General features: G+C 34.5%; 1 protein-coding gene across 1 annotated transcript; it reads left to right on the forward strand.

Annotated features, from left to right (window-relative positions):
* Window positions 1–1,122: 1,122 nt before the first annotated feature.
* On the forward strand, window positions 1,123–12,240 carry LOC132283990 (hydroxyproline O-galactosyltransferase HPGT1-like). Its single transcript, XM_059786055.1, has 12 exons — window positions 1,123–1,455; window positions 1,723–1,786; window positions 2,343–2,392; window positions 2,475–2,668; window positions 5,369–5,432; window positions 5,511–5,583; window positions 5,955–6,078; window positions 6,959–7,046; window positions 7,148–7,198; window positions 10,534–10,605; window positions 10,708–10,820; window positions 11,784–12,240. Exons 1-12 carry the CDS (start codon window positions 1,343–1,345, stop codon window positions 11,804–11,806), a joined length of 1,029 nt encoding a protein of 342 aa, XP_059642038.1. The 5' UTR covers window positions 1,123–1,342; the 3' UTR covers window positions 11,807–12,240.
* Window positions 12,241–12,319: the final 79 nt, after the last annotated feature.

A 12,319-nucleotide genomic window follows, 5' to 3' on the forward strand; every position in this document is an offset into this window, starting at 1 on the left:
TTGTAAAAAAATACAAAAAATTATATATGATATCACATATTATTTTATTTCATATTTCACTATTTGCTTACTAAAATAAATAATTAAGTATAAAGAATATTAGTCTAACTCAAATTTATTTATTTTATTATTATTTATAATTATAAGGGTATTTTTGATAATTAGAATCATTTTCTTTTTCTTTTCATGCGATCCAAACTAACAAAATAATATTTTCCTACAACTTTCTTCAAAAAATTTCTTGCTAACCAAATGCACGATAAAAACTTGATTTTCCTTTCTTTCACATCACTTTTTTTCACTTTCACTTTCTATTAAATTTCCCGTCTAACCAAACAAATTAATGTTCGGGAATGTGTTTTCACGTATCTCTTTTAACGGCCAGTCTCCTATCTATTGTAGTCTTGTGATCTCAGTCGGTTGTGAAGACGAAGGTAGAGAAAATGAATCTTATTTCTATACCAAAAAAAAAATTGTGATTCTCAATATTTTCTAGAGAAGTTATTTCATGTCACACGTCAATTATTGTTGGACACCTAAGCAATTATATTAGAAATATATAAATTTTTATATAAATTTTTATTGACAAGACTTGCCTACGTATTCTTATTGACAAAACTTGTTTATCCATTAATGACTACGTTATTTTTATTGATTGTTAATGCGGTGTGGTCCAATTACAAATGCACACAGTTCAATTACAAAATAAGAAAAATAATAAATAAAAAAATTAGAGAAGGTAACTGAATTTATTAAAAAAAATAAAAAAGAAGTTATTTTCCTTATTTAGCACTGATTTTGTAATTATAAGTTATTTGTGTAATCACATTAATTAATTACTAAATAAGTAAGTCTTGTCAAATTTTTATTAATTATTTTAATTACATATTCATTCATTCATTCATGATTAATCGGACCGGCCCATATAAAATTTATCATATTTACTACGCTCGAAGAATACAAAGAAGGTCAAGTGGGTGTCAATTGGGTGTGACTTTGTTATGTTGCTGAATAAAATAAAATAAAATAAATAAAGAACAAGGGCATTTTAGTCTTCTGGTGCCAATTAATAAAAGTCCGTTACGTTTCGGGTCTTCCCTTATATTAATTGTTAATTGCTGTTACAAAGTTTCAGTTGTTTGTTTGCAAAGAATCTCTCTATTACATGTTGTTGTTGGCAGATTTAGCTTCGAAGCTCGATCGATTTTTCAATCGAAATAGATCTATCTTGTTCCCAAAATTAACAAAATTCTACTACTCTCGTCGATCTTCCATGAAAATCACCTGAATTTCTCTACATCACCTCTTTCTCTCTCTAAATCGGAACCGCATCGGAGAAGAAATGCATAGCCGGGCATCGAATAATCAGCTCTCTGGTTCGGGTTTTCGATCTCGAATTTTCGCTCTATTGTTCTCTATGTTCGCAACCATGGCTTCCTTTTATGTCGCCGGCCGGTCAGTTCCCCCTCTCTACACATGCACTTGTGTGTCTGTGTGTGTATAGATATAAATCTCCATTTGCTTGAATAGTTTTTTTTTTTTTTTTTTTTTTTTTTAGGTTGTTTACTTATTATGCTTAATTTATCTGTTATCTGTAACTATCCCCTGGTCTAATCAGCCTCCACTACTCAGATTTGAAAATTTATGTGATTTTTGTTTTTTATTTTAAATTTTTTGTATAGTCAACTAAAGTTTTTTGGATGATATATGTACTGTTGGTAGGCTATGGCAGGATGCAGAGAACAGGGTTTATTTAATTAAAGAACTCGATAAGAGAACTGGTCAGGTACATTTTTTTATTTTTTTTTATTTTTAATTTTGGTATGATGTTACTATCCCTCATTTGTTTGCAAGTCTAGTGACATTTCCTTATAGCTTAGGTTTTATAATTAATATTGTGTAATCATTTTTGGTGCCAATGTCAAATACATATCTGTAGTAGTAATTTGCATTCAGTTGAGTTTGTTTTTATGTTTCCTTAATTTGATTGTCAAATTGCTATGCAAAAACCTAGGCTCTCACGCTGCTATTTTGAATATGCAAACCAATGCTGTGAAAAACTATCTATATGCCCATTGAATTTAACCCAATCCTTAAAAATTACCCAGATTTCAAAAAACCGATCCAATAGTTTAGTCTTTTAATCTTCACAATAAGACCCCGACTTAGCTTATGGAGGATAGCAAAGCAATAAGTTGTTCGATTCCTTGGTATGTGCAGCGTTTGATGTGAGGCCAATTTGATAGTTGTCATTTACTTATACATCTGTGCACCATTTCTTCCATATATCTGTAAGTTGATCTTGCCTTGGAAAATTCAAACATTTGATTTTCCATTTTCAGGGGCAATCTGCCATATCTGTTGATGACACACTGAAAATCATTACTTGCAGGTATGTTGAATCTGGTGCCTTTTTACTTTTTAACAATTATATGTTATCTTAGGGGAATAGTGATGCATCTTTTGTTTGCCAGGGAACAACAGAAGAAGTTATCGTCCCTTGAGATGGAGCTGGCTAAAGCTAGACAGGAAGGTTTCGTGTCAAAGTATTTATTAGGAGATAGTGGGACTCATACAAAGAAAAAGCTTCTAGCTGTTGTAGGAATTATTACAAATTTCGGCCGAAAGAACAACAGAGATGCGATCCGTAAGGCATGGATGCCTACTGGTAGAATACCCTTCCTTTTTGTGAGTTTCATCCTTTATTCCTTGCATGATTGCGTAGATAATGACCCATACTGCTACAATAGACATCGTTTATTTATTTATTTTTTCAAAACCATGTGTCGATTTTTTACTGGATTAATGAAGGGGTTATTTAAAATATGCCCATGGAAAAATGTAGTCTATTTGTCACGTCCACTTTAATGATATAAATCTCAAGTGGTACTAGTTAAGTATGAATAATGATACTATAATGCAATCATTCTTCTCTTGTTTTAGTGTTATTGGGAGACATTGTCGGTGCAGTGACGAAAGTTCGGATTATCAAATATGATTACACGGGTTCTTAGCATGAGGACACTCATTTGTTGCAAACAATGTGCAAAATGTTAGGTTTATACCAAAGGAAATAAGGATATCAGATGGTAAGCTATGATACCACTTGAGAGTAATGCCAACGGAAGCTTAGAGAACTAGAGGGGTGAATAGGTCTATTTTATCTTTTGATTGATTTTAAATTTTATTTTACCGAGTGGATAATTTTATTCAATTATTAAATCAATCAATCACACATGTAATGAAAACAATAAAGTAAAGAGTAAGAGAGAAATATACAGATCTTTTACGTGGAACACCTCAGCGAGAAAAAGAACACGGAGACCAGCCGTCTCAGTCAACCAGAGAACGAGTACAATGGGTTCTAGTGCCTTCGGATTTGCTATCCATGAGTTGCCGATTCCAGTGCTTTTGAAATCACCTGAAGCTGTATCTCCGTGCTCAGCTTCCTCCGACTTAAGTTCCTTTGGAATTATCAACGACACTGATCCACGCCAACACAACTACCTCACAATGATTCGCTTCTCTTAGTAATCAATTACCTTCTCTTTCCACAAGTACGTCTGAAGAATCTGAATGAACCTGCTACTTTGATTGCTCTAGATACGCTCCGTAGTATAGCTCGAATACTCACAATCAGGGATGAACAATACACCACTAGCACTCTTACGTAAAAGTTTGTGCTTCAATTGAAAGAAATAAATCTCAGAAAATTCAGCTCAAAAAGGTCTCTGATTTTCTCTTCTACTTTGAAAAACGTTTTAGCTGAGTTTCCACACATAGAGACTTCTCTTCCTTGTTGAAAACTCAAAAGTCTTCAAAAATAGATGGTAGATGTCTCTTAAGAGTTTGAATATTGGGTGCAAAGACATATTAGAATTCACAGTCCTAGTTGAAATGGGGGAGGTTCCACCAGTACAAGGTAATTTACTACAAGTACAAAAGCCTACTTGAACTAACAAATTCAACCAGAAGCTTGTTCTATCGGGACAAGATAAGGCCCAAGCGATACAACAGATTTCTGGACCAAAAATAATTCCAACAAAATCCTATTATACCTGTATAAGAATTCTCACTACTGGTACAACTGCTCTCTGAAATCAAACATACTTCTTGTTATCCAGTAGCCTTAACAGCAGGTACAAGAAATAAATAAACCAGTGCAACCTTTTACTGGTAAAACACTTGGTCAAATTTACACGATGAACAACTTCAACCAACTTTCACACTTTTTACAAACACACTCAACTTACCTGGCCTAATTATGTGCTCATATCTATGCATCTTCAGGTATGGCATCTTCGAAGATCTACCACTCTTTGACACTTGAATCAACTAATTCAAAACTTAAACAAAAATTACAACTTGATAACATGGTTTTTGGATACGAAATATGCAGACAAACAATTACATTCCTAACACAGACCGAGTCTATCCTCATGGAACCCTCAATCAATGTCGCCCATCGCTAGATAATGGCATTGTCTTAGTGTCATTAGTCAATTACGAGGTTGCTAAATGGGAGGTTCGTTAAAATAATATTGGTAACTGAAACTATATTTGTACTCAACTATATTGTGGGAATTCACATTAGAGTAACTCATATCCAGTCCCTTGCTATTCTGTTGAACAATTTGGAGGGAACTAGCTACTAGACGGTTCAATTAATCTTTCACCCATACACCTAAATTAAACAAATGATTTGCACATAAGTATAGTTGTGGGCCTCACAAGTATTTTCTCAGCTTCGCCCTTCTTTTGCATAGTTCACCATCTTTTGGGTAGTTACAAGAATGCTCTCAATTGAACTATCCTCAGAAGATAGGTTGGTTGGTGGTGCAAACCACAGGCAAGGTTATACGATTAGTAGTTTGAATGCTGCCTGGATGGCATGGTTAGTTTTAAAGGATCATGAGATCGTATTTTCTCGGGATTCTAACACCTTACAATTTACTTTGGTGTCAATATTCAATTGTGTATTATATATATATATATATATATATATATATATATATATATATTCATTTATTTATCAATTTAAGTCTCAATACCTGTAAACTGACTTGCGGAGGTTGGTTTCGTTTTGGATTTTCACAGTCTGCATAATTTTCTATATAAAGTTCCTTTAAATACTCAAATTTAATTACAGAAATGAGCTGTGATACCTAAAAATAAGTCTGATTAATATTCTGAAAAATGATCTCCTTGTCCTCTCTATCAGTTACTCAAATTTATAAATTGAGGGGTGTTTGTTGATTGTTTCTACTGCTAAAACTCTGTTTTAGACATTTTTAATTATATAGAGGATCTTGCTCCCTCTCTCTAATTTGTTTACTCAACATGGCTATCTTGAATCCAATATGTGCAGGTGCAGCTCTTAAAAAACTGGAGCATGAAAAGGGCATAATTGTACGATTTGTCATAGGAAAAAGGTTTTTATTTTGAAGAGTTAAAATTACATGTTAGCATTTTCGGTGGTTGTATTTTTATTAAGTTTATTTCTCTTGCAGTGCAAATAGTGGCGACAATTTGGACAGGGACATCGACAGTGAAAATCAGCGGACTAATGACTTCATTATACTTGTATGTTCCACTTTTAACAGTCATATTTTAAAAAGCTATGATTTCGTAGTAATATATTCTGGAAAAACCAAATGAAACTATTAATACCTTGCTTTTCTTGGAGAAAGTAATTGTTGTGAAAATATATCCAAGCATTTGAGATTGACTATTTGAATTTGGAAATATGAGGACCTACTACGCTAGGCCAATCCACAGCCTCCCACAAATCAAACTATCAGCGGCTCTCTCCTTTCTCCTGACATGTATATTTGCATGTATTCAGTGAACTTGCTATGTCTTTGATCGTATTGGCTACAAGTCAGAAATTTCAAAGTTATTCTTGTTCAAAGGATCAAATATATCACTTCCTTTTCTCTTTTCTTTTCGAACAGAATGATCATGTGGAGTCCCCTGAGGAGCAACCAAAAAAGTCAAAGTTGTTCTTTGCTCATGCTGTGGAGCACTGGGATGCTGAGTTTTATGCTAAGGTCAATGATGATGTTTATGTCACTATTGGTATGTGGTCCATCTTGTTAGATTAGTAGGAACAATATTGTGCCTCTGTGTTAATTTATTTCACCTCTGCATGAGTTTGTTTCGGTTTGAAGGAAAAGGAAAAAAAGGATAAATGTTTTGTAGCTTGAAACTGCATTGAATTTCTATCTATTTTCTGTGATTATCTTTTCTAGTTTTCTTAAGTCGTCTTGTATATGTGGCATATGAAACCATACTGCACTTCTTCTGCTCAATTTCTGATGATTCTGGAGACTTGCTTGCATAGATATATATAGGTTTTCATTATTTTATGAACGAGAAATCAACATTTCCTATCATGGGAAAAAAGTGTGGGTAAACTGCACTTGTAACAGGTTTTTTGTTTTTTTTTTTTTTTTTTTTTCATGAAATGAATCCCTTGTTTTGTTTTAGCCATTATATATATTAAAATACTAGTTGGACTTTTGGCCTCATTTTCCAAAAGGGCAGGATAGTTACCAGAGTTCCTCTAATGCTTCAGGCTTTTGACTAAAACTGAAATAGTCTAGAAACTCAAAAGCAGTTTCTCGAAATAACCCCATACTGTAGATAATTTAGTTCCTATTATACTTTGTTCATAGACAAATTGCTGTGATTACTCATTTATCTCCAACAAACGATACTATATATAATTGTGGCCTCTTGAAAGAGTCTTGGAAAAAAAAAACAGCTCTTGCAATTGTCCAACCCGTTATTTAATTGATTGTGTTTTTAACATTATAAGATAATTGATTTCCTATTATTTTTGTTTATAGGACCAAATAACCAATTGCTAGTGATGTCGAACAATAATATGGAGGCTATGAAAGGTAGTAAATCACAGTCCATTTCTCATCTATTTTAGTTGTTCTTTGTTATACAGATGCCTTGGGAGCGATGCTTACTTCACATCTGGATAAGCCTCGTCTTTATATTGGGTGTATGAAATCAGGCGAAGTTTTCTCTGAGCCGTGAGTCTAATTAGAATGTTTTATTTCATTACTTATTTTTATAAGTTTGCCACCTTTTTTAGAATTTCATTTATCATCTGTTTATTGCTTGAATTATACAGGACTCAGAAATGGTATGAACCAGACTGGTGGAAATTCGGTGATGGAAAATCGTGAGTATTCCTTCCTTTTATTCACCTTGTGGCTATGTTTAAAGATAGATGATCATCTGATCTATTTTCTTATGAAGTCAGTGGCGTAGCTGTAGCCTACTGTAAGTTAGAAGACGTATCATTCTGCAATAGTGCTATGCCCATTTCTTTTTGCTTTCTGATTGGAAAATCTCCACAGTACCATTACCTGTTATGAAAATGAACTTAGGCCCTAGAAGTTCCATATTTAAGTTGTTAAAATAAGGGTAATGTCCAGCCATAACTTAGAATGACACTTGATTGACTGAAATCAGTCCAATATTCATCTAGTAATAAAAGTTGGGCTTGATATATGCCTTTAAATAAGATAGATGAAATAATGCTCGAACTAGGAGTATAATTAATTATAAATTTAGCTCTGCAAATGATGTCCTTGGAAATACAGTCCTGCTTCAGTGTGCGGTTTTAGGCAGCAAGCAAGATGTCCTTGGAAATGCAGTCCTGGTTTGCTTAACAAATGACTTTATTGAATAATGAGTTGACATGTTCTTTCTAGGATAAAAGATGTAGATTATTCAATGTTGGTTATAAATTGTAGAACTAGTGTAAACCAGCAAATTTTATGAATGAATGTTATGTGGTTAGTTAAGAAGTCATTATTTTATTCTTGATTCTATAAAACTGAAGAACTACAAACAAGATGCACTATGCTGCCTTGTTTGAGACAAAGTTGTGCCATGCACAAATAGACACTCTGGTTCTGACCAACATAAACCTTAACTCAAAATCATGAAATTGGAATCATTACAAATCATGAAATTGGAATCATTACACGCATAGGTGAATCCCATTCACAGAGACAGAAGAGATTGGGGTGTTAGGTGTTGCACCATTTCTTTCCTACTAGTTATGAGCTGCACATTATTCCATTGCTGGCGTAACAAGAGAAAAATTATAATAGATTCATAAATGACAACTGAAGCTGTGACTGTTGTAAAAACCCTAACATAGAATCACAATATTACACCTTAGATACGCGCCGCGGTGGGGTGGGGTGGGGGGTTGAAATTCAACTCAACAAGTTTAATCTTTGCTTTCCCCAGTCGAGTCTCTGTAAAGCCACTGTGTAAAAATCAAGCGCAATCTACACGTCCTTCCCCATGTTCTTTTGGCACTTTCAACTTGGATCACCCACTCCTTTATACCATTTTATTTTCTCATGTGGACTCTTTGTAAAGCCATCATGGGTTAAATCAAGGGTAATGGACTTGTGTCAACTTGATTACTCCTTTTTATTATTGTGCTGATCTGTGTAGCACATGGCTAAAACATCTCACATGATTTCCATGTAGTTCTTATGAAACAAAAAGAATCGCAAGAGGAAAAGGCATAATGATTATTGTCAGGTTATTACTTGGAGAATTATTTAGATGGAACTGCAGGAAGTGAAAGTTTGGCAGGCGACGTTTTCTCATGATGATCTTCTGAAATGAGGAACTTTTGACACATGGACTTTTTGAAATAGATGGAGGTAGTTTAGGTTAGACCTTTCAACGGATTGGATTTGGGCCGGATCACAGTCGATCCGATTTGAATCCGATAAGCACAATAGGCGATCCAATCCGATAATCCAATGGATTTTGAATTAATGAATCCTTATCCGAAACACACTTTATCGGATGTCCGATCCGATCCGTTAAAATTATAATTTTGCACAAATCAAGCAATTGATTACAATTATCTCCCTCCTCTTACTAATCAAACAAAGTAAAAACCAAATCTAAGCCTGGCATGGTTTAACAAACCAACACTAATATTTTTCAGTTATAAGGTACTACAAAGAGGATAACAATTTTTTGTACTGGTGAGATAAAATCACCATAAAGAGACGTGATAAAATCACCATAAAGAGCCAAAAAGGAAAATGAGAGAGATGAGGGGGAGGGGGAGGGGGAAGAAGAAGAAGATGATGGGAAAAATTTGAAATAATGTGAAAGAAAGAAAGAAATTTAGGGCAAATAAAATTAAGGCTTCTAATGGAGAAGAAGAACAAGGAAGAAGAGAAAGAAAAGGAGAGGGTATGCAAACAAAATACTCACACGCGTGGGTTCCAGCAAGATTTTCAGTGGCCAATCGACGAGCTCTGCACTCTCCTCCCCTTCGTCGTTTTTCCGGAGCCTTTCTGTAACTTTCACTTTGCTGTGTATTGATTTTTGAAGGTAAAGGGTAAACATTAAGAGAATTATAACTATGCAGGTGAGAACACCGTGATTCTATACCCATCAGTCTCTTTCATTGAGTGTTAACAAATCAAGTGGTTGATATTTGAAAAATATAAAAAAAAAAGAATTATAATATGTAATTAATTGGATCGGATTGACCCTAAACCAAATCTGATTTGTTAAGTTATTGGATTATCGGATTCGGATCCTTATTGGGTTTTCGAATTTGCTACTCCATCCATATCCGACTAAATGGATCGGATTCGGATCAGAATCCGATCCATTGACAGGGCTGGTTTAGGTGCCATATTACAATGTCAGAACAGTTGACATATAGGCATCTTGCTTTAATGATAATTAATTATAGATGGATTTAGAAATTATGAACACAATCCCTAACACAATTTTTACTTTTGATTCCCAATTTTAGAAATTGACAGCAGAAATCAGGAATCCATTGACAGGGCTGGTTTAGGTGCCATATTACAATGTCAGAACAGTTGACATATAGGCATCTTGCTTTAATGATAATTAATTATAGTTGGATTTAGAAATTATGAACACAATCCCTAAAGGATTCGTTTATTTTCATATTGTTCTTGGAACACAGTAACAATTTGAGTTCTAAAAATCATTTTGGAAATATACTTCTCCCCATAACAAAAATTATGAACACAATCCCTAAAAAATTTGTTTATTTTCATATTGTTCTTGGAACACAGTAACAATGTGAGTTCTAAAAATCATTTTGGAAATATACTTCTCCCCATAACAAACGTCATCGATAAGTGTTAGAGCAGCTTGTCATAAAGGTGCCATATTGCAATGTCCATCTTGCTCTAACGATATACAATTATTGATGGATTCAGAAATTATGAACACAATCCCTAAAGGATTTGTTTATTTTCATATCTGCTTGAAACACAGTAGAATAAAAGTTCTGGAAATCATTTTGGAGATGCACTTTTTCCCAAAAAAACGTGACAGTAAGTGTCCACTGTTCACTCTACAGAAGTCATAAATCAATCTGCATCGTCATATACAACTGCCTTCTTGCAGCTCCTTGTTCTCTAAATATAAGTTCTTATGCGTATCTTGCCACCGGTATACAAAAGTGACTTTTTCAATGCGCAGATACTTCCGACATGCTTCTGGTGAAATATATGCCATATCAAGAGCGCTAGCTCAATTTGTTTCAATGAACAGGTCACCTTTCTCTTTGTTTAATAATAATTTTCTTTTTGCTTTCAACATAAAATTACAGACATACAAAGCAGTTAATGGGTTGACTGTCTCTTCCATTTGCAGATTAATGCTTCGAACATATGCCCATGATGATGTCAGTGCTGGATCATGGTTTGTTGGGCTTGATGTGAAATATGTCAATGAAGGGAAATTTTGCTGCAATTCGTGGTCGCCAGGTCTCTCTCTCTCTCTCACACGCTGATTGATTTTCACTCTAAAAATAATAAAGAGCGGTCATAGGGCCTTTTTTATTTACAGCATGCTGTGTCTTCTGTTTAAGATGAGGTGAACATAAACGTGATTGCTAAAGTGGGGATGTGCAAGGGGTCCACATTTTACCCACCCACCTCAATCCCCCCACCACCACAAGTTTTTCTTGCCCAACTGATCTCCACCAGTCTCGTTTACTTAAATCCAATTTACAGGGATGTATAAGCAGTTCTGGGAAGAAGAAAAATGATATTATCACTCTCTTTTGTACTACTTTCTTCCACACTATTCCGGTGACACTTGTCAAATTTCTTTATGCCGACTTCTCAGTTTTTTAATGCCCATATGATTCCCTCAGTAAAAGCCATCCCACAGTAAAAATTTCACTTAATGTCATGGCACCTTTCGTCTCCTAGGGGGTCTACAGCAGTTGAGTGGCAGGGTCTGTATTAGAATGATTGAAGAAGCATCTCCTAGTTTGGTTTTAAGGTGGTGAACTAATTCATTCAATAAACATCAATGATAATCGTAAAAGACTAAACGTGGGGTATATGTGCCTGCACAAATACTATGTCCTTCCTCTATCTGCTAGAAATTAACACCATAATAATATTAATCTTCTAATTACGTCAACTGAATGCCCAACTCATGGCAGATTCCTTCTCAGAAATGGAAAACAAACCTCCTTTAAATTTTTCTTAGTGACTTCAGGTGAAGAGGGGAGAAACCAAGATTGATAATAATTGGGATTGCGAAGAAGTTCTGTTGTTCTATTGCCCATTTGGGTGACAGACTACTCATTTATACGTGAAAGTCTACTCATTCATACAATGACAGAAGTGCCTGTTCTTGCCCCTCCTCGGCATGATAATTTATTCTCGTGTACAAGGTCGGGTCAAACTGAATTTATTTTATTTTTTAAATTTCAGGGGCTATATGTGCAGCTGCATGATTTGGCTCATCTCAATAATAAATGTCAAGATAACAGGTATGTATATAGCTGTAGAAGCCATTCTTTACCTGCACCATCTGAGACGCTAGTTTGATGTAAACTCGGGAAGAGTTCAGCGGTGTTTCTTCTGAAAATTGATACTGGCTGCCTCAGAAAGTTTTGATGATTGAAGAGGTTTGTGCTGTAGATGCTTACAAACTAGTCAGAATTTAACCAAACGCTCTGGTTGCAGGCAACATTTTATAAGTCATTCACATAGATTTTGAAAGATCGCTTGGGGAGTTTCCCTCCATTTTATGATGTATTCTGATCAGCAATATAATCCATTTTCCCTTGTCATGCCATTGATATTTTTTCTTCTATTGTGAAATCAATGAATTGTGATTCTTTTGGTTCATGGAAATACAGAAGATCTGATTCAAGCTTGAAGGTTACTGTAGTTTCACATGGTTCCTTATTGTTCTGTGATGTTAGATACATGATCGTTTGAATTTTTATTTTATTTTTTATTTT

This window comes from Cornus florida, unplaced genomic scaffold, assembly GCF_030987335.1.
Source record: "Cornus florida cultivar Cherokee Brave unplaced genomic scaffold, ASM3098733v1 CherokeeBrave_3.0.0_Hap2_Chr11, whole genome shotgun sequence".
NCBI classification, from domain to species: Eukaryota; Viridiplantae; Streptophyta; class Magnoliopsida; order Cornales; family Cornaceae; genus Cornus; species Cornus florida.